At 38.2% G+C, this 20524-nt stretch overlaps 1 protein-coding gene across 26 annotated transcripts in view; it reads right to left on the reverse strand.

Annotated features, from left to right (window-relative positions):
- Nucleotides 1-20524, reverse strand: part of DTNA (dystrobrevin alpha) — a 396395-nt gene that overhangs the window by 63327 nt on the left and 312544 nt on the right. For 21 of the 26 annotated variants that reach the window (XM_055234704.2, XM_055234694.2, XM_055234643.2 and 18 more), the window contains 5 exons: nucleotides 15714-15868; nucleotides 11815-11920; nucleotides 9497-9663; nucleotides 6879-7003; nucleotides 111-194 (listed from right to left, as the gene is read on the reverse strand). In XM_055234704.2, coding sequence (XP_055090679.1) covers nucleotides 111-194; nucleotides 6879-7003; nucleotides 9497-9663; nucleotides 11815-11920; nucleotides 15714-15868 — 637 coding nt within the window. Of the gene's footprint in view, nucleotides 1-110; nucleotides 195-2503; nucleotides 2513-6878; nucleotides 7004-9496; nucleotides 9664-11814; nucleotides 11921-15713; nucleotides 15869-20524 lie in introns of all 26 variants that reach the window. The other 5 variants (XM_055234669.2, XM_055234659.2, XM_055234778.2 and 2 more) reach the window with 2 other exon arrangements.

Genomic DNA, 20524 nt, shown 5'->3' on the forward strand with positions numbered 1-20524 from the left:
TTCCAGTAACAATATTCTGCCCTTGGCTTGCATGAGAATATTTTTCTTACCACAAAATCAAGGCTCATTGCCAAAGAAAGGGCTTATTTTATAATAGGGTTGGAACTTACCTCCTGGTAATAAAAGGACTTCCTGAGGAGGGAACAGAGTGGGAGAACAGGGTGTCGTTCATGCTGGTTACAGGTCTGGGAGGCCTAAAACAAAAGACAGTGTGAATGGGAAGTTAAAACAAATAAAAGTCACAAATTTGAAACTCTCCCTCATCCCTCCAGGAAACAGGATGGGAAGATCTGAGTTCTATCTTTCCCAGGATCAACAAGAAATCTTATATTTTCCAATTAAATTCCTTAAGTGTTTTAAAGTTACATTTCCTTGAGAATATATAATCTCAGGTAAACACTGGGAGGCAGATTTCCAGACACCATGTGAATACTGATGCGTGAGCTTTGAGCCTTGATGTTTCATTGTATAATATTCTGGAATGAAGCAAGGATTTTGAAGAAGGTAGTGGCTTTACTTCTACTGCCTTCTCAAGAAGCCTTGAAGACCTGATCATCGAATCTAAATTCTCTTGGAAAGCGGAAGATTCCTGAGGCTTTGGAAGGTTCCTTCTGTGTTCTTCATGATGATGGGCCTCTCCAACATGCCTGGTCTGAAAGGACACAGGCTGTAAAATCATATCATACCTTATTTGCCTTTGTTCTAAGTGAAGATGCAAGTAAGCTCCACAAGTATTTATGAAGTTAGTTTCTGTTGTTTGGGTGATCTATATGATAGAGTATATGGTGTACGGCATCCCATAAGCTCCACTTGTTTTCTTATGATAAGAGAAGGAAAACAGAATTCAATTTTCCTCAGAATTGTTCATGGTTCTACACACCAACTTCAAGGAGTCCGTCTTCCTTCGTCTGATTTTCATTTCATTCTGTCATTCTTTTCCTATCATGAATGTTTTAGTTTAGGTAAAATGATAGGGCTAAGATCCCTATCTCATCTCCAAGTCATTTTTAGTCTTTTTTGGGTTCAATATAGGATAATGAATGGTAATATGAGATGGGACTTAGAGTTCAAAAGATGGAAAATGAGGTGGGGCATTTTCTGAATCAGAAGAAATTTCAGTTTCACTATAATTCTATATTTGAGATTGACAGTATAGAACATTTTGAAGATGAGACATTAATTACAGAAGCCTGAAGAATCAATTTATGTTGGCTTAATTAAGATCCAAATTTGTAAATGGTTTAATTTTTACCTTAGAGAACAGCTTTGGATTCTACAATGAAGACATTCTGGGAAAAAGGTAGACTTGTATATCCCGATGTATTGAATGGAATGGATGTGAAGCTCTGCAGGTTTTAAAATGCCAATACTACATGCAAAAATTCATTGAGACTTAGATAAGTCTCTGGGGTTAGCGATAAAATATTACAAATATGGTACAGTGTATACTGCTCGAGTGATGGGTGCACCAAAATCTCACAAATCACCACTAAAGAACTTACTCATGTAACCAAATACCACCTGTACCCCAGTAACTTATGGAAAAATAAAAATAAAAAATAAAAACAAATTCATCGAAACTTTTTTCAAGGTAGCTGGTGCTAAACTATACTCTGAGATTTTGTAAGACATATCATCTGTTGGATGAAGCCAAAACAACATCTACTCATCTACTCTAGACAAAACTGAAGTTCTGAAAACAATCTTAGTGTTTTGCATTACTTACCTAAGACATATTTTTGATATATAAGGGAGCAACACAAGGCTAGTTTAAAACTAATTCTGCCTTGAGTTGAACACTAGCACTTTGGAAGAAGGATGCTAATTGTATACAAATGTCCTCAGTGAATTATGAAAAGTTTGGTCTGTTAGATTTTAAAACAGTGAACAGAGTATAATATCTTCATTGTAGCTTTGCAAAGAGTTGAAAAAAATACTTGACCCCACATTTCTGATTTTGTCTTTTTTTAAAAATTTTTCCATCTTGCTCTGTCTAAAAATGAGAAAACAAGTGGATTTAGAATGCTTTTTAACTAGCTTGATAAATGTATTCTATTGAATCCGGTCACTACAAAGCTGAAATCAAGGTTTCTCAGCAAATGGCTTTGTTTAAGGTCTACCATTGAAATGTTGAACTTGGGACAAAGAATGGCTAGCCCTGGCACCAAAATGATGGTTTTCAGAGGGACTGAAATTCCTATTTCTTCCACAATCAAATGGCAAGTTATCTTATCTAATAAATGGCTCACACTGGGAATTTTGAACATATTTGGTTTTATGTAAAAGAAACAGCTCCACAAAAGAGAGTAAGTCACAAGGGCCTTCTGGACAAGATCTTCACAGAGGTCATTTTTATATAAGTGGCATCCTTGTGAACTGAGTATACAGAACAAGAAGACTTAGTTCTAAACTAGCCTCAGATTGCTTGTTTTGTGTCTCATCCCCACTTATGATCATGATTATACCTCTTCGTAAGTAGACTGGAAACGACTGCACTACTTACCAAGTATCACTTTTGGCAGCGAAGAATTGAACAGAATAGAAACCGTTAATTATGGTAATATTTACAAGCAATACAACAGCTAAGAACAAATGTCAAAATACCAACACGTCACCACCTGCTCATTTCTACTAAAGGACTAATTCATGACTGGCAGTACCTCTCTACAAGATGGGTAGAAAATCTCTTGGCTATAGTGAAAAAAAGGCATTTTCTGTGTGTCACATGCTTCATTTCCATATGCAAATATATGTATGTGTGTGTATGTGTGTGAGAGAGATATTAGTACCACAACCTGTTTAAAAATCCTATTGATTTAATCTTTTTTTTTAACTGTATCTAAAGCTACCTGTAAAATGTTAATTTGTTACATAGTCAGACTGTGCCATATTTTTGCCATTTTTTTCACATTTAAGTTGTGACCAGGTGTGGTGGCTCACACTTGTAATCTCAGCCTAGGAGTTCCAGACCAGCCTGGGTAATATAGAGAGACCCTATTTCTACAAAAAATAAAAAAAAGGAAAAAAAAAAAAAAGTTGGAACTTGAGTTTTAAATGAGTAACAAAAATATTTCCTAATGTATTCATTAGGTATTGATAAAGCATTTTCCACTTATTATTTTCTCAATTTTATTTATATCTTATAATGCTTTTGCTGCTCAACTTTGGATGCAATATGTATTAGAGAACTAATAGCATTTTTTAAATTTTACTTTAAGTTCTGGGGTACATGTGCAGAACCTGCAGGTTTGTTACATCGGTATACATGTGCCATGTAGTAGTAATTTTTTTTGTTTTGAGACGGAGTCTTGCTCTGTCACCCAGGCTGGAGTGAAGTGGCATGATCTCGGCTCACTGCAACCTCTGCCTCCAGGGTTCACGCCATTCTCCTGCCTCAGTATCCCTAGTAGCTGGGACTGCAGGTGCCCACCACCACGCCCAGCTAATTTTTTGTATTTTTAGTAGAGACGGGGTTTCATCGTGTTAACCAGGATAGTCTCAATCTCCTGACCTTGAGATCTGCCTGCCTCGGCACCCCCAAGTGCTGGGATTACAGGCGTGAGCCACCGTGCCCGGCCAGCAATTTTTAACATAATCATTAAACAGCAAGATTTGCATTTAAGAAGACTGTATAATGTTCAACATCAAATTTTATATCCATGAGCTCTATAATGTTCTACATATTTCAGCACTATGTAAGCACATACAGTTATCCTTCACTTAAACATTTACATCATGGAATTTTTTTCTGAATATGTCTTTGAAGAATTTGTATTAATTTACAAAATCAACACACTTTCTCACAGTGGCAAAAAAAATGTTTTATTTTGAGTCTGTGCTATAATTCCCAGTGTCCAGAACCTCAGGTCATCAGCACAGGACAGAGTATGCCTATCAATATTGCCAATGCTTGCACCCCACTCACTGCTCCCTTCTTACCTCTGTCTGTAAGCTTATCTATGGGTGTAACTGATGTGGACTGGGATATTTTTGTGACATTACATCCAAAGAATGACAAAGATGTGGTTTGTACTACAATTAAAGATTGCTTAATAAATTATTTAGGAAAGCACAGGGAAAGGTCAGAGAGGGAATGAGGATGACCAAGACACAGCTACAGCTAGAAAATACATTTTTATTGCTATGTATAGTTCTAAAGAACATACTTTTAGGGTGATTTTTGCTAGGGACTCAATGATAAAGGGTCTTACCATACCTACTTCTGCACTATGACAATATTCCTTCTGCATAAGACCTTTATAATTTAAGTCATATTTGGGAGTAATAAATTAAGGGCATTAAGTGGAGGTGGGAGTATTGGTGTGTTTTATTTATTAAATTTCACTTATTTCCATTGTACAGCACTGTATAAAAGTAGTGGGCTTATTATAAAATGACATGGTATGGAATGTCATATTTTTTGTCTAATTTATCAAAATCTTATTTACATACATTTGAAAGAAGTGTGAATATTCATTAATTCCATGTACATGTTCATTATAGCAGATTAAGAGAGCATTCTTCTTTGTAAATGATTAAAGCTTAACACCATTTATTTTTTCATTTAAATGGCCTTGATGTGCCTATAATAATTTAGAATAGTTAAATAAGCAATGCATTTTAACATTAGAAGTCTCAGAAAAAAGACATGGATATCTACTCATGACAATAGCATTTGAATAAAGAAACAAGTATGGAAAAAATTTGTATGGCTAAAAATAGAAAAAAAAATTCCGTTCTAATATAGACTTGACATTCTACATCCAGAATGTCTTGTATGTTATTTCAACAATTAAATATCTTGTACAATTTGCATTTTAATATTAAAACTTTCACCGTGGGAAAATATGTTATCAGTGAGTAGAGATCAGTATTTTGATTCAAGGACTCTTGAGGATCTGGTAAAATACGCAGAGGTTTTCTCAGAAGAAGACACATTTTGTACAGAATGTTAAAATCTCTCCATGGAACATAAACTAAGAACGTATTGTGTAGCTATAGCCCTCGGTTAATTCAATAAATAACAAAACAGATTATATTGCCCCATAAGTCAAAATGTAAAAATGATTACTCAGCCAATTAAATACCTCTTTCTCTCTCTCTCTCTCTCATACACACACAGACACATACACACACACACACACACACACACACACACACACACACACCACCCAATCCTAGCACCCACTGGGTACAGGCCCTGAGCTAGATAATACTCCAATAGGACTCACTGTGAAACAGACTTTTACGTTGCAGTGCATCACTTCCTAATTCTTTGGAGGAGCGGGAAGCAGCAAAGCTCTTAGAGCCAGGCTATTCACATCCACACCCCCTATCTTCATGACACCCAGCAGCTCTGTTGAAGGCTGCTCTTTTGGGGTGAAACTCCTAGCAGGGCTGGTAGGAAATTACTCTCAGCAGAGCTCAGGGAGCACCGGCTGCTCTCACTTTGTTGTGGTCATTCATTAGCAACTTAGTGATTGTGTCTAATTGGCTATGGGAAGGAAAGTCTAGACCTTAATAAGGTTCTTAATAAGCTCCTGTGAGGTAGATTTCTGCAAGTGGTTGGCCCTTTGGGACATTCCCCAGATTTATTTACCCCTGGCTTATTTTAGGGCTTATTTATAGAAACATAATTTCCAAAAATAAGTTAACCACATTCTACAGAATTAGTTTACATTAGTTTCTGGAGGCTGAGCCCATGCCAGCTTGTAAGCTGAGAAACAGGAGCCTCCAGGCTGTGTATACTGCTGAGGTCAGAGATGCCTCAAAGTACCTCCAGGAACAAGCAAAACAAAGCCCCAAAGTATTTATACAAAGCTCACAGACGCAGCACAAATCATTTGGTGGTATTTGCTAAGGTCCGTCGGAGAACATAGTTGCTGCTTCCACGAAGGTCTCATACCCACCACAGTGCCCCTTATGGATCATATGCTGAACTGCCTGAAACATCAACTTTGCATTGTTGAATTCCTATACTGGTAGGTCCCATCGCCCACCTCTTGATGTCAACATGCAAACACAGGCCCTATGGTGTGATAGGTCCCACTGAACTGTGGAAAACTACAGGCAGTTCATAAGGAGGCATCTGTGACTCCATGACACCTAATTGTGCATAGAAGCAGGTAATGAGACTCTTTCTTCTTATGAGCCCAAGGTAACACCAAGGAAAAAATTGTTTCTTCTACCTAAGCCCCCTTGTTATCTTGGCCACCCAGGCCTGAGAGAGGTTCAAAGGCATGAAACTTCCGGGAGGTAGCAGGGATGGCTGGAAGGACTGTTGGCTGGCCCAACACCTTCTGCCACGAAACTCACAAATACTTTGAAGAAAAGAATCTTTGGATATTCTGATAAATTTTCCCACCACTCCCCCTCTTCAACCTTCCCCTGCACAGGCTATGATTCTTCTAAAGTTATGCAGCTTGGGATGAAAAAGAAAAGTAATTTCTAGGTTTGCTGGCATCTTAAACTGGGTCTGCAGAGAAATAAAACAAGCAGCTTTTATATTTGGAACTCAAAGCACATATGAAATTAAGGAATAATATGCTGTAAATCATTTTTTACCACAGTGATCCCATTGTTAACTTCCAATGTACAGACACCACTAACATCCATATTTTATAACTAAGCTTTCTGAAATATTTTCTACCTCCAGGTGAATTATGTTAGTGTTGCATACTTTACTTGTCCAGCCGGGTGGAAGTACTGTATACCTCAACAACAACAAAAAATTATGATGGCATTATTCCAACTTTTTTTTTTTTAATTACATTAAAAATCTTGGTTGCTGACCACTGATAGGAAATTGCTGTTGTGTGGCTCCAGACATGCGCCCTTGAAGAAAATTGTCTCTATACTGGGAGTGTAGGGATACTCACACAATGTGAGCCAAGTTGAGTGGCTTCTCAGGCTGATCTGGGAACATGGGGTGCAAAGGTTCACGGCTGGAAGCACAGCTCAGGGACTTGCTTAATGCATTAGTCAGTTTCTTAGCAGGTGATTTCTGGAAAGAAGAAGGAAGGCAGAAGTGACAACAGCTAATATTTATGTAATATTTTATCAAATGATTTGCTTTTCATAATAGATACTCATTTATGGAAGAAATCCTTTTTCAGTGCTCTCTCTGAGTCCGGAAGTTTGCTCAATGCTGGGAAGAGAGTTTCCGAACAAGCTGCCCCCTGCTGCTCAGTGTCAGTAAATTCTACAATAAATGGAAGCAGGCATTGTGCATGGGGCACCTGAGCTGGGAAGCAGGCATTGTGCATGGGGCACCTGAGCTGGGACTTAACGGGCCTGCAGGAGTCCTTTTGACAAAAACTCAGCAGACTGGGAAGGTCATTCGAGATGGAGGAAGCAGCAACAGTGAAGGGAGCCCTTCTGGGGAGGAAAGCAGGAGGCAGATCATCAAAGTCTTTATACGGCGTGTTAAGAACTGTCTCTTTATCCCCAGGACAGAGGGAGACCATGAAGAGTTTAAACCATAGGCATGACAGCATCAGACCTGATTCTAGAAGGACTGCTCTTACTTAAGAACAGAAAATGGTTTGTGAGGAAATAGGCACAGAATGAAGATGAGCAGAAGATTTTGTGGGAATCCAGGTGCAAGAAAGATGTTTCAGGTGTGGCTGAACACAACCAGTTAGAAGTGAAAATGGAACTTCAATCTGAGTCTTCAGAATTTAAAATTCAGGTTATTTCCAGAGAATCACGCTGCCTCTTTTCCATTTAGATTGTTGGGAAGTTTATCTTGCTGTTATACCATCAAAATTATATAAAAAGTAGCCTACCACATACATTAGGTTGGTGCAAAAGCAATTGCGGTTTTTGCCATTTGAAAGTAATGGCAAAAACCGCAATTGCTTTTGCACCAACATAGTAATAAAACCTTAACCATGTTTTTCCTTTCCATAAGAAACCATTTCAAATTTTGTCACTTTCTTTTATACCTAGAGTCCATAATTGGTAATATAATGAAGTGACTATTGTCCTCATTTTTTAAAAGCTAAGTAATAAGAGCATTGCTCAAGAAATCCCTCTGGCTTTTGTTAGGAGATGTAATTCTTAGAACAGTAAAGACAGCAGCAACAGCAGCTCTTTGCCCCCGCAAACTATAGTGCCTTCTGTCCTCTCAAGGAGTCTGATCCTTCTTTGTATGGATTGTGCCCTGGAATATAATTTTAGGTCTACAACCCCTAAGAAAGAGGCTCCTTACGTGGATTTAGCATTTATGTAAAACAACTAAATCTGATTAGTTTTCAAACACCAAATCTTTTAGGATATGGGGTAGAAGTTTGAAAACTGGTAATATGCTAACAATAAGAAAATAGAAAATTTTAGCTCCTATCTTCTAAACTAAATTGTAGTTCATGATCCGTGTTAATGTATCTATCTATCCTCAGCATGACATAAACCACAGTGAGGAGTTGCATTGGAATTGGCAAGTTCTCAGTATACTCTGCCTTAGTGAAGAACTGTTGCTTGAATTCAGAATCTCACCAGTGATGAAGTACTAGTATATTTACACTGAATATTAGTTCCCAATAATAATTTCTAGGAAGAACATTTTGATTTAAGATGTATATTCTGAAGACTTCTTTAAGTAAAGACTACAGGTTGAATTGAAATACATTAAACTATAGAAAAACTCATAAATAGGTTGGATTTTCTTGTGACAGATCTGTTCCAAGAGGTGCTGGAAGGGCTGATGGTATATCCCACAAGAACCAATCCATACACCCTACAAAAACCAATCCTTAAAGAGATGCACGAGGGCAACAATGCTGGAACTGATATTTGAGTTTAACGAAGATAAACGTCAGTAAATCATAATCCATTTGAACAGTGAGCACATGGAGTCACACTTCCTCCCATAGACCTGGTACCACATGCTCCTGAGAATACAACTATCACACAGACACTCACATGCCACCTTTGCCAGGCTGATCACTCACACTCTTCATGAAAAGATGGTTTGCTAATATAACCACAATCTCCCCTCTCCACCCTCTGCAGAAAAGTAAAATGGAACAGTATTATTAAGTCCACACTCTACACTCATACTTGTTTCTTTAATATTCTAGTCACACACTTAAAAGAACTCTGGAATCTAAGAAAAATAAAACTAACAATAATTTTTAAGCCGTTTCCACAAAACAAAACTTGGAAAACATTTTAACTTACTGTGAATGTGAGATTATGTTCCAGAAGGTCCTTGCTATTCAGTTGTTATTTAAATCAGTACTGAATTATCTATATTCCAAGAAGTAACATAGTTTTGAGTCTTCCTATATTTTAAATCTCAGGAAGCTACACTGGGTTCCAACAGAATAAGTAAGAGCACACAGTGGGTGGAGGGTGGGAGGAAGGGGGACTGAATACTAGACCTGGGATGGAAGGTAAGTTTGCCCTTTAATTCTGCCACAATCCTTGATATTCCCTTTAATTCTGGGCAACACTCACACATCCAACTCCAAGTATTGCCTGGACCTTGCCTTACCCATGACGTGTACTCTTTCATTTGGTGCTGGTTGCTATGAGAACCACCGGCATGTCCTCTCCAGAAGCAGTCCTGACAGAGTTGGTAATTGTGACACTGTTGGCATCGGTAGCGAAATCCCATCATACTCTCACTGTGGCAGTAGGAACACTCAACCGGATGGAAGACTAAAGGGGAAGTAAGTGAAGAAAAACCAAGAAAACAAAAGTATGAACCAGAAGAAGGAAAAATACAGCCTTACAGAATTGCACCTTTCTTCTCTGCACCACGATATCAGATGATAGTTGATTTGGGCTTAGAGAAACATTTAGTTCATTCCTGGATTCTCTCAACCCTTTTCAATCATGCCTGTGGGGAAATGAAATGGGATGGAGAAGAGGTGTCCTTTTAACAACAAAAATCTCTGTAATGCCATTTGCTCTTTCTATTCCCATCTCTGACATTACAAGAATTTAAATTAGCCAAACAGACTTGCCTTTACCCCAAACTGCTCTCTGTCTCCAGGAGACCAGCACAGCTCACTGGAAGACTCAGAAGCACAAGGGGTGAATGCTGATTGTCCAGTGGGAAGGGAGCAAATATCAGAGACATGGAGAATGAGAGGAAGAAAAAAGAAAGGAAGATGGGCAGAGAATGGAAAACTGGATGTGGATGAGATAATTAAGTTACTTTTTAAAAAATGGAGTGACTAATGGCTTACTTAATGAGTGGTGTTGCCTACATCTGACAAACAGATTTTTTTTTCTTTCCTGAGGCAGGTGTATAGGGCCCTAAAAAACGTGTGTAAATTATCTGAAAACAGTTCTAAATAATTCAGATGCCTCAAGAGACAGTTAACTTTCTTTGGTAGGAAATTTGAACTATAAAGCAGGCAAAGCAAAATACTAGATTTGAAGCAAAGTAAAATATTAGAATTAAGTGATCAAATCCAAGTAATTGTCTACATGCTATGAGCTAGATACTAAAACAACAATAACAATTCTTGCCTTTGGTAAAGCTATTCTCCGGCCTGACCAGTCAGGAAAAACAATGCAAATAATAATAAATGAAGATAAAAAGTAAAGTGTAAAAACAAAGACATAACTAGCTCTGGATGCATTGTCTTCTAAACAAGTGTCATAACCTTCCTTCCCGGCTCTTGAGAAAGACTAGAGTGGGACTTGAATCTAGGGACAACTGTTCTGGGACAGCGCCTAAGAAACTGATCTCCTGCAGCAGGAAATACTGAGAGAGAAGGAATGAAATTATAGCTTTATGATTGGAAAATGACTGTTCTAGAACTGTGAACAGTAACATGAACTCATTTTGCATAATAACATGGACCTTGATTGCTCTTCGCTTCTGCATATGGATAAACATAAAAAAACCTATGATCGTTAGTGATTGCAAAAAAAAAAGTAAATTCATTCTTTAAATTTTCTCCATGAGAAAAACAGGATAAAGTTATAACTTTTAACTAACTGAGATAAATAAAGGCAGATTCTAAAAATTCTGAATGATAATTTAAAATTAAGCTAACTTTAGCTGCAATGTATATTAAAGAAATACACAGAAGTTGAGTAATATATAGAGACTTAAGTTAAATCTCTAGTAAGAGATAGAGACTAAATTATTTCCTCGTCAAGTCTGGAGAAATTTCAGAGTTACACTGAACAATAAGTAGAAACACCTAAAGATTAGATGGAGGCACTGAACTGTTCCATGTTTAAATTTCTGTAAATTTTGCCCCAAACTGTATTTCATATTTAAATCTGGATATGCCAACAGTAGTTCCTTTTATCCTAGAAATACTTGCTTTAAAAAAAGACATGATACGAAAGTTATTTTACTCTTATCTTTAACGTAAGTACAACTATTGAAAGCTCACAATCTGGAACATATGACTAAAGATTAACAGGGTGCTATCATCTATTTTTTTTTCTCATCTCTCCCACCTATTTCTGGCTGAGTGCCTGGGAAGAAATAATCAGTACCATGTATGCAAATATGAGAAATTCAGATCTAAAACAAATATAAAATAATGGCACACTCCTTGTTGAAGTTCACCTTCTATTGTGCCAACTCTTTTAACCACACCTGACTTGTAATTGAGAAGAACACCATGAGATTTAATAAGTTTTTAGAACTGACAGTCCTAATTTTTCAGTAGTCCTTTAAGGCCTTCCCGAACAGGGAGATGGGTTAGTTCTATCCTAAACAAAACTAACAGCCACTAAATAGGTTTCCCTAAAACTACGACCTGGACTTACTAACTGTAGAACTAATGGCCTAATTTCAATAATTTAAAAAATCACCTTTGCTCAGTAGTAACTACTCACCATTTTCCACATTTGCTAGTCGATGCAGAAGAGGCAACCAGACCAGACACTGCGGGGGAGGATCCGACATAAGCGTGTCCAAGAAACCATTTAACGTGACTTTTTTCTGCATTAAAAAAAAAACTCATAAATTTAGGACAGAGAATCATTTCAATTTACCTGCTATGTAAATATCATATCATTTGAGACTGAAACAAAAGAGCACTCAATAAACCTCTAATATCTGAAGAAACAGAACTTGCCAAACGTGTTATTAAACTAGTTCAGAACTGAAAACAGTGCTTGCTTTTTATATCTAAGCATACATAGGACTGAATTCTCTCCCCTGAGGCTGAGTCAATAGTATCACCAGAAGAAAAACAATTCTGAGAGCATCATTTGTATATATGAAAGACAGTATAAAAATAATGAATAAAAATAAAGAATTGAAATTCTCCATGGAATTTTACTCAAGAATGCATCATAGCTCACTCTACAATTTTCCTATCAGTCAGTCTTCTAAATTTATAGAACAACTTTCCTTTCGAGCTTCCTTGGCTTCCTTAAGTACTAAATATTTAGTGGTTAATGTGAATGGTTCTGTTATACAAGAACAGGAGGGAATCCTCTCAGGACAGAACCATCTAAATTTTAAAAAATTCGCTCCTTTTATTACTTTAGATATAATTACTCTCAATTCAGTCAGCTTCTTTCTCAGTATCCAGGTCCTTTTGGATGTACAAAAGGAATGCATTGTATTTATAAATTTCTTTCAAAATGATAAAAGTAAGAAAGCTATATTAATACTTGTACTGTAATGGTATAAATAACAAAATACATATTTATATACAAAAATCACTACTTGAAAAATTGAACTAGACTATCAAAGGGGATGGGATAATTTTATTTATTTATTTTTTAAAATATTTATTTAATTGCTTTAAAGATGGGGGTCTCACTATGTTGCCCAGGCTGGACTCAAACTCCTGGTCTCAAGCCGTCCTCCTACCTCCTCCTACCGACCTCAGACTCTTGAGTAGCTGTTAATAGCCAATTCATTAAGTACAAAACTAAACTGGTCTTATTATTTTTGTGTTACCTCTTTTCATATTTGAAATGATCTTATTCATTTTGACTATTTGTCATACTGGCTAAAAAGCACTCCTGGAAGTTTCCAACAATGCTATTATGATTTCAACATGTATAAGTTTCTTATCATTAAGGATATATATAAATCATAGAACAGTCTATAGGATATTTCAAAAGGAATTTTGAACATGTCAACATCACATATAATTCTTGAACACATAGGTCCTTTTTTCTCTCTCTCTTTTTTTTTAGAGACAGGATCTCACTCTGTTGCCCAGGCTGGAGTGCAGTGGCACAATCATAGCTCACTGCAACACTGAACAACTGGGCTAAAGGGATCCTCTCATCTCAGCCTCCCAAGTAGCTGGGACTATAAGTGTGTGCCACCACACCTGGCTAATTGTTTAATTTTTGTTTTCAGAGATAAGATCTTACTATGTTGTCCAGGCTGGTCTTGAACTGCTGGACTCAAGCTCTCCTCCTGCCTCAGCCTCTCAAAGTGCTAGGATTACTGTGTGAGCCACCACACCCAGCATAGGTCCTTTTAAGATTTAAAAAAGAAAACCCCAGTCCTATTATTGTAGCTGATTTTGAATGAGACATATTCTGAGGCATTAGCACATTTAGCAATTATTCTATAATACACTACCTAAAATTTAAGAATTCAGATATAAATGAAATTATTCTTGTTTCCATGATTGGGTGAACTAATACAACAGGTAGTTACATTTCCTTGAGTCAGATCATCTGCATATTTGTAAATATGAACTGAAAGTGCACAAAACAAAAGCAACAACAACAAGAACACAAGAGTAACATTAACAGACAGAATTAGAAGACCAGAGTTAAAAACTCAGCCCCCTGCCCTCACTAGCTATGAACTTTATATTGCTAAAAAAGAATCATATTTTCCTTCTTAGGTCACAGGGTTGTTGCAAGCCATAAATCAGATAATTCACTTTGTGAGGCATAAAGCACTGTAAAAATAAAAGGAGCCATACATTTAGCATGCCATGAGAAAAGTTGGAAAGCAGTCAAGTTGAATGAAAAAATAGATTTGTGTTTTGAAGTGATTTACTTTTTTTTTTTTTTTTTTTTTTTTGAGATGGAGTCTTGCTCTGTCTCCCAGGCTGGAGTGCAGTGGCACAATCTCGGCTCACTGCAACCTCCGCCTCACGGGTTCAAGTGATTCTTCTGCTTCTAGCTGGGACTACAGGTGCCTGCCACCATGCCCGGCTAATTTTTGTATTTTTAGTAGAGACAGGGTTTCACCATATTGGACAGGCTGGTCTCAAACTCCTGACTTTGTGATCCGCCCGCCTTGGCCTCCCAAAGTGCTGGGCTTACAGGTGTGAGCCACCTCACCCGGTCAACTGACACTTTTAAAAGTTAATTTCAGTAAAAAGAAAAGACTTCCTGACTCTTAATCCATAAAGTTCAGCGTAGCGAGCATTTGTTGTATGCATTTTATGGGGCACGGATATATCTTTTTTTTTTTTTTTTTGAGACAGGGCCTTGCTCTGTTGCCCGGGCTGGAGTGCAGTGGCGCCATCTAGGCTCAAGCTATCATCCTGCCTCAGCCTCCTGAGAAGCTGGGACTACAAGCATGTACCACCATGCCTGGCTAAGTTTTAAAAATTTTTTGTAGAAATGGGGTCTCCCTATGTTGCTCACACTGGTTTTGAACTCCTGATCTCCTGACCCTCGGCCTTCCAAAGTCCTGGGATTATAGGGGTGAGCCACCACACCCAGTCAAGAGGCCTTTTTAGAGGACAAAAAAGGTAGTTTGGATTTTCAAAAAATGGTAAACTAACCTTTAATGTATGGATTTCTATGCTACCACTGGGCTACGCTGGAGAATGGGCCTGGAGTCTCTCTACATGACCAGAGAGGTACACACATAGCCCCCTAAACTATGCAGCTTCCCAGGGTAGCTTGAGCCATACCCAGTTAAAACACATCACTTGGAACCCCAAATGTATCATGCTGTAGAAGATTTAGGCAACTGTGTTTGCCACATTTTGGGCCTCTCAGGTCATGATGTGGCAGATGTTGGGATTCCTTCCTGGTATCCTTTGCTAAACCAATGTTAAAGCTTGTTGCCGGGTCAAGCATGTATTTCACATGAGGCTGAGTGAGACAATTAAGCCCTTTTGAAAGTGCAGTGATACTAAAAATAATGACACTGAGTGTGTAGGTGATATGGTGAGGCTTTGTGTCCCCACCCAATCCCATCTTGAACTGTAATTCCCAGGTGTTGAGGGAGAGACCTGGTGGGAGGTGATTGGGTCATGGGGTGGTTTCCCCCATGCTGTTTTCGTGATAGTGAGGGAGTTCTCAGGAGATCTGATGGTTTTATAAATGGCAGATTCCCCTGGGCTTTTCATTCTTTCTCTTTCCTGCCACCATATGAAGAAGGTAGGTCTTTGCTTCCTTTCACCTTCCACCAGGATTGTAACTTTCCTGAGGCGGAACTGTGAGTCTGTTAAACCTCTTTTTTTTATAAATTACCCAGTCTCGGGTATGTCTTTATAGCAGTGTGAAAACAGACTAACACAGAAGGGTTATTGTAAGGATTAAATTAGACAATGAAAGGAAAAAGTTTAGCACAGTGCCTGCCTCTTGGTCAGGAAACACTGTCTATTATTGTGATGCAGATGTGCTGGGTTTAGTTACTGGCTCAGAGGTCATATGTCAGAGGCTGAAAAACACACTACAGGTTGCTATCACATAGAATAATTTGTCTGAGTATTTGTGACCTGGAATGACATCTAGAAGGAGAGCAACCACTGTTTGAAAGAGATACTTCCTTAAACATATTTTTCTCCTACCTGTTGGGAGAAACAGGATCTGGCTGACTGTTCTGTGTAACCAAATGACGGACCTTCAAAAACTGCTGTGGGTAGTTTGAGAACTTCCCGAAGGAATTGGTCATATCGTCCATAAACCATCACCCCACTGGAGTCAGAAATCATTGAGAAAATATCTGATGAAAGGAAAAGGAAAGACATTTATTCATCACATGAACATTCTCCACTGTTTTTGTTCAATATGTCTGCTACAAATGACAAAAAAAGTAGCAAAATAAACATTTTTTATGAAAGAATAATATAAAAGCTAATTTTTATGTTGAAATATTCCTGGCATAATGTTTTCTCTCGTTTCTTTTTGTAGATGATTATGGCACATAGCAATCACAAGTAATTTGGGTAAAATTAACATTTTAATGAGAAAGACACTTATTTAATGTCTTTAATAAGACACTATGTTTTTGTTTTGAGGTCAACTATTAACTCTCATGTAGCTCAACAAGAGAAATTTTTGTATATATGAGAGAGACGCTGACTTCATTTGAAACACAATGAGAGTTTTACTATAAAGTTGGGGTGTGTGTATATTCATTTATCTAGCTAGAAATTTACCATTTTATATTATCACTAAAACTTTCAGATTTTGGTGTAAGATATTTGAAAATCAAAGACACAGTGAGGATAAAGATGTAATGACAAACACTTGATTAACTTCCTACAGAAGCAGAAAACTTTCTATAAATTACAGTTTTCTGGGTGGAAGGCACTTGATTTATAGCAAAGGGTTTTCTGACTCGTGTAGTGAAGAGGAAGCCTGGTCTTGTGGATGATCGATGAGGTAAGGTCAGGGTCCTGGATCTTTCTCTGAAGGGCCTGTGGCTTCACTGAACCACGGTTCTTCAATTTCTGCCACTATGTGCACTTAATGAATATTAATGGCATAATTTCCCAAGGTGCTTTATAATTCCTCTGTGCAAATCACTATTAGAATGAAAGGGTTTGCTATTATATAGTTTGTCACCATGCTAACTAGCTTGTCACCAGGCCAGCACAGCTGCTGGGATAAACTGCTGTGAATGTGCCATCTCTATTCACTTTAGGTTTAATTTTTCAAGGTCAAAATATAATCTGGGAATATTGTTTTTACGCCAAAGTCAGATGTTAAGCATATCACAGGATTTTATTGGATTATGGTTTTGAGAACATGAATTGACTCTCATTTTCATTAAATACTCCATTTATAAAGGGTTTCTGCTGTTTCAAATAGTTTGTTAACCATGAGACTATAGAGATTCTATCTGAGTAAAAAAAAATTTACATATTTATGGGCTACAGAGTGATATCTTGATACATGTGTTCAGTGTGTAATGATCACATCAGGACAATGGGCGTTACCTTCATTTCAAACATTTATCATTTCTTTGTATTTGGAACATTCAACATCTTCTCTTCCAGCTTTTTGAAAATATACGATAAAGTCTTGTTAACTATAGTCACCCTACAGTGCTATAGAACACCCGAACGTATTTCTCCTACGTGGTTGTAATTTTGTAGCCATTAGCTAACCTCTCCCTATCCTCCCAACCACCTGCAGCCCCCTACCCTTCCCAGCCTCTAATAAGCACAATTCTACTTCCATGAGTTCAGTTTTTTTTTTTTAGCTCCCACATATGAGTGAGAACATGCAGTATTTATCTTTCCATGCCTGACTTATTTTACTTAATACAATGTCCTCCAGGCTCATCCCTGTTGCCTCAAATGACAGGATTTCATTCTTTTTTGTGGCTGAATTCTACTGAGGAGTTTAGGGTGTGTCCAGAAGATGTTGAGGGAGATACTGAAGTATTTAAAGTAGGTCAGTGTGTTAGAAAGCCTATGAGTAGGTGTAGAGGCAAAACAACCAGTTCAGTAATAGAAACTCAATAAATATGCAGTATTTTCCATAATACTAGTCTTTTAAAAAGACTTAAAAAGTCCTCCCCAAAGCTTTAGAACAGCACATGACATACCAGGCTTATAGCATTGGATTTAGAATCCCTTAAGATCCTTAGTACTATCCAGGAGCCCTAAGACAGAAGTATAAACAAATGTTCCAACCTGTTAAAACAGCTTATAATTGGGCCAAGAACAATCTGACAAAAAAGTAGTATTATTAGGTAAGTTTATGTTTAGGTTGCCATGGCACATGACTGCAGGGGGCGCCCTTCATCTCCTAGGCTGTGTCAGTGATGCTCCCTGGAATTACACAGGGAACACCCCACCACTGAATGGTGGCCCTAATTACTGGAAATTATGTTGAAACATAGTGTTGTTTTCTCTTCTAATGCATTTTAAAGCATTAAGAAAATCAACTTCAAATTTTCTGTGGCTTTCTCTTTGTTTTTTAAAATTTCGGACTTGTTCTCAGCCAATTATTCTTGCTCTGTGTTCCCCAACAATAAGGGAGAGGCTGGAACAAGCTAAATATCTCTCATCCCTATGCACAAAAATAGAAAAATTGCCAAACAAGCACAGCTGGCATTTTGGCTTAACGTGAATTAGAAAAACTTTAAAGAAGGGGAAAAAAACCCCTCAAGCCTGCAACATTCCATATCCCTTCATTTTACTTTTTCTTATTACAGAAGCAATGTAGAAAATCATGACCTTACCTGTTTTTTTTTTTGTTTGTTTTGTTTTGATTTGTTTTTTTGAGATGGAGTCTCTCTCTGTTGCCCAGTGTAGTGGCGTGATCTCAACTCATGCAACCTCTGCCTCCTGGGTCCAAGTGATTCTTCTGCCTCAGCCTTCTGGGTAGCTGGGACTAAAGGCATGTGCCACCATGCCTGGCTACCTTATCTGTTTTATCATTAAAATGCAAGCCAACAAAAGAATACAATAGGAACACCCACAATCCCACTCACCAAGGGGCAGCCACTGGTCTCTGTGGGCAGATTTTGTGGGTAAATTTGCCCACATTGGCTCATTCAATTAATAATTATCACTGAAACTAGAAATATTCATGACTCGGATATTCATTTTTGATCAGCTAACATTCTGGAGAGATTTTTGTGACCAAATTACCTTTAACTAAATTGTTTTTGGTCAAATTGATTTTAACCAAGTTACCTGGAAACCGCTAAAACCATCTTCCTAGGATTAACTACACAGAGTGACTCCTCAGTCAGAGAACCAGGGACACATAAGGGTGTGATTCAGGTGCACTGCTCTCAAAGTGGGGAATGTGATTTATTGGGGTCACACTATCTGTATTTCTACAGAATCTGTGATATTGTGAAGCTTGTTTCTGCAGACTACAAAACTTAGTTTACCTCCAAGTGGACACATGCATTTGTTGCTTCTTTCACTGCCCTAAAGAGGATAGACTTTGGCCACTAGAGAGTGCTTTTTGGAGGGTGATGGGATGGGGTGAGGAGAAAACATTGTAGCAGTTATACTGTTTCCTTTGAACTCCTGGACCCAAGAGAGAACTGGAAGGGTTTTCACAATTGTAAAGATCTAATCAATAACTTGGTTATATCTTGAGCTTTGTAACTGTGCTGACATTGCTAGTCCCTTACCTACCAGCCATTCCCTTCACCTTTATTTGTCCCACATTTGTTCATGGGTTGCTCATGGGTTGAGGGAAAGGGATGGCCCTTCTGAGCACAGGAGGTGAAAGTGGATTACACAATGGCCATTGCTGTCATACTTTTTCTCTAACCAGTAATTAGTTTAGTAATTGGTCTGAGACACCACCCTAGGTGATGAGCTGTAAGGGCTTGGGGACTTCTGTAGTTAGATGTGACTCATGTGACTGTCACCTCCACCAAGCCCCCCTCCCTCACCCTCCACCCTTACTCTAGGAGGAGGAAGAAATCTTACACTGAGCAAAGCTGAGTGGAAAGAGAGCAAACACCAGGACTTCGAGGGCTCAGAATTAGCCTGCTATGTTAACGGCTGACAGACGTTCTGAGATGCAGAAAACCGGTTTTCTTAGATTTCCTTAACCTATTTTAATATGGGACCCTTCTATCCAGGTACCTATTAATATAATATTAAATAGGTATTTTTAGATGTCTCTCCAGTGGATTTTTTTGTTTAGCTTTTGTTTTGTTTTTTTTTTTACATTTATCTAATGTCCTCTTCGTAAATGGCCAGTTGGGGTTGGCAGACAAGGTTCTCAGAACTTCCTTGGCCTTGGTTCATTTTGCTAAACTTTCTCTTTCTGGCTTAACCCTGAAGGAAATGCCTGAGGATTACTCTGAAGCATGTGTGTGTGTGTGTGTGTGTGTGTGTGTGTGTGTGTGTGTGAAAAAGCCCTTGGTGTCAGCACCTTCTAATTTAACTATTATCTCTCAAATAAGCACTGAGGTAGATAGTAGTTTTTAATTTTCTATATCTTTCGGGCTAACAAAAGAGAAGCTACATGGCTCCTCCTAAGGTCTGGCTAGGCTTCTCTGAATCCTGGCTGCCTTTGGCTTTCCATGGAGGGAAGTCCCAGAAGTGAGGGAAGCTGTGTGGCTACCTGAGGCTTTGTTGTCCCTTTCACTTACTTACTGGTCCATTGAAATGACTCATCCCTGGAGCATCTCCAGGGCAATTTCAAAGGAACAAAAGGTGTTTTCTGTGTCTTTCCTTATTCTTTCCTTTTGGGTGGATCAAGGAGCAAGAGATCTCACTCAGAAGAGGACAGGCAACAGCTGAGCCTTGTGCTGTGAGCTACACAGATGGCTGCATGCAGCCAAGTGTGACTCTATGGGTATCTCACAAAATTCCAAAATTTAGGATACAGGAGGCTGAGGACTAAAGAAGTGAAGTAACTGCCAAAGGATAACTCAGCAAATTAGTCACAC

The sequence above is a fragment of the Symphalangus syndactylus genome, chromosome 1, assembly GCF_028878055.3.
Source record: "Symphalangus syndactylus isolate Jambi chromosome 1, NHGRI_mSymSyn1-v2.1_pri, whole genome shotgun sequence".
Classification (NCBI taxonomy): Eukaryota; Metazoa; Chordata; class Mammalia; order Primates; family Hylobatidae; genus Symphalangus; species Symphalangus syndactylus.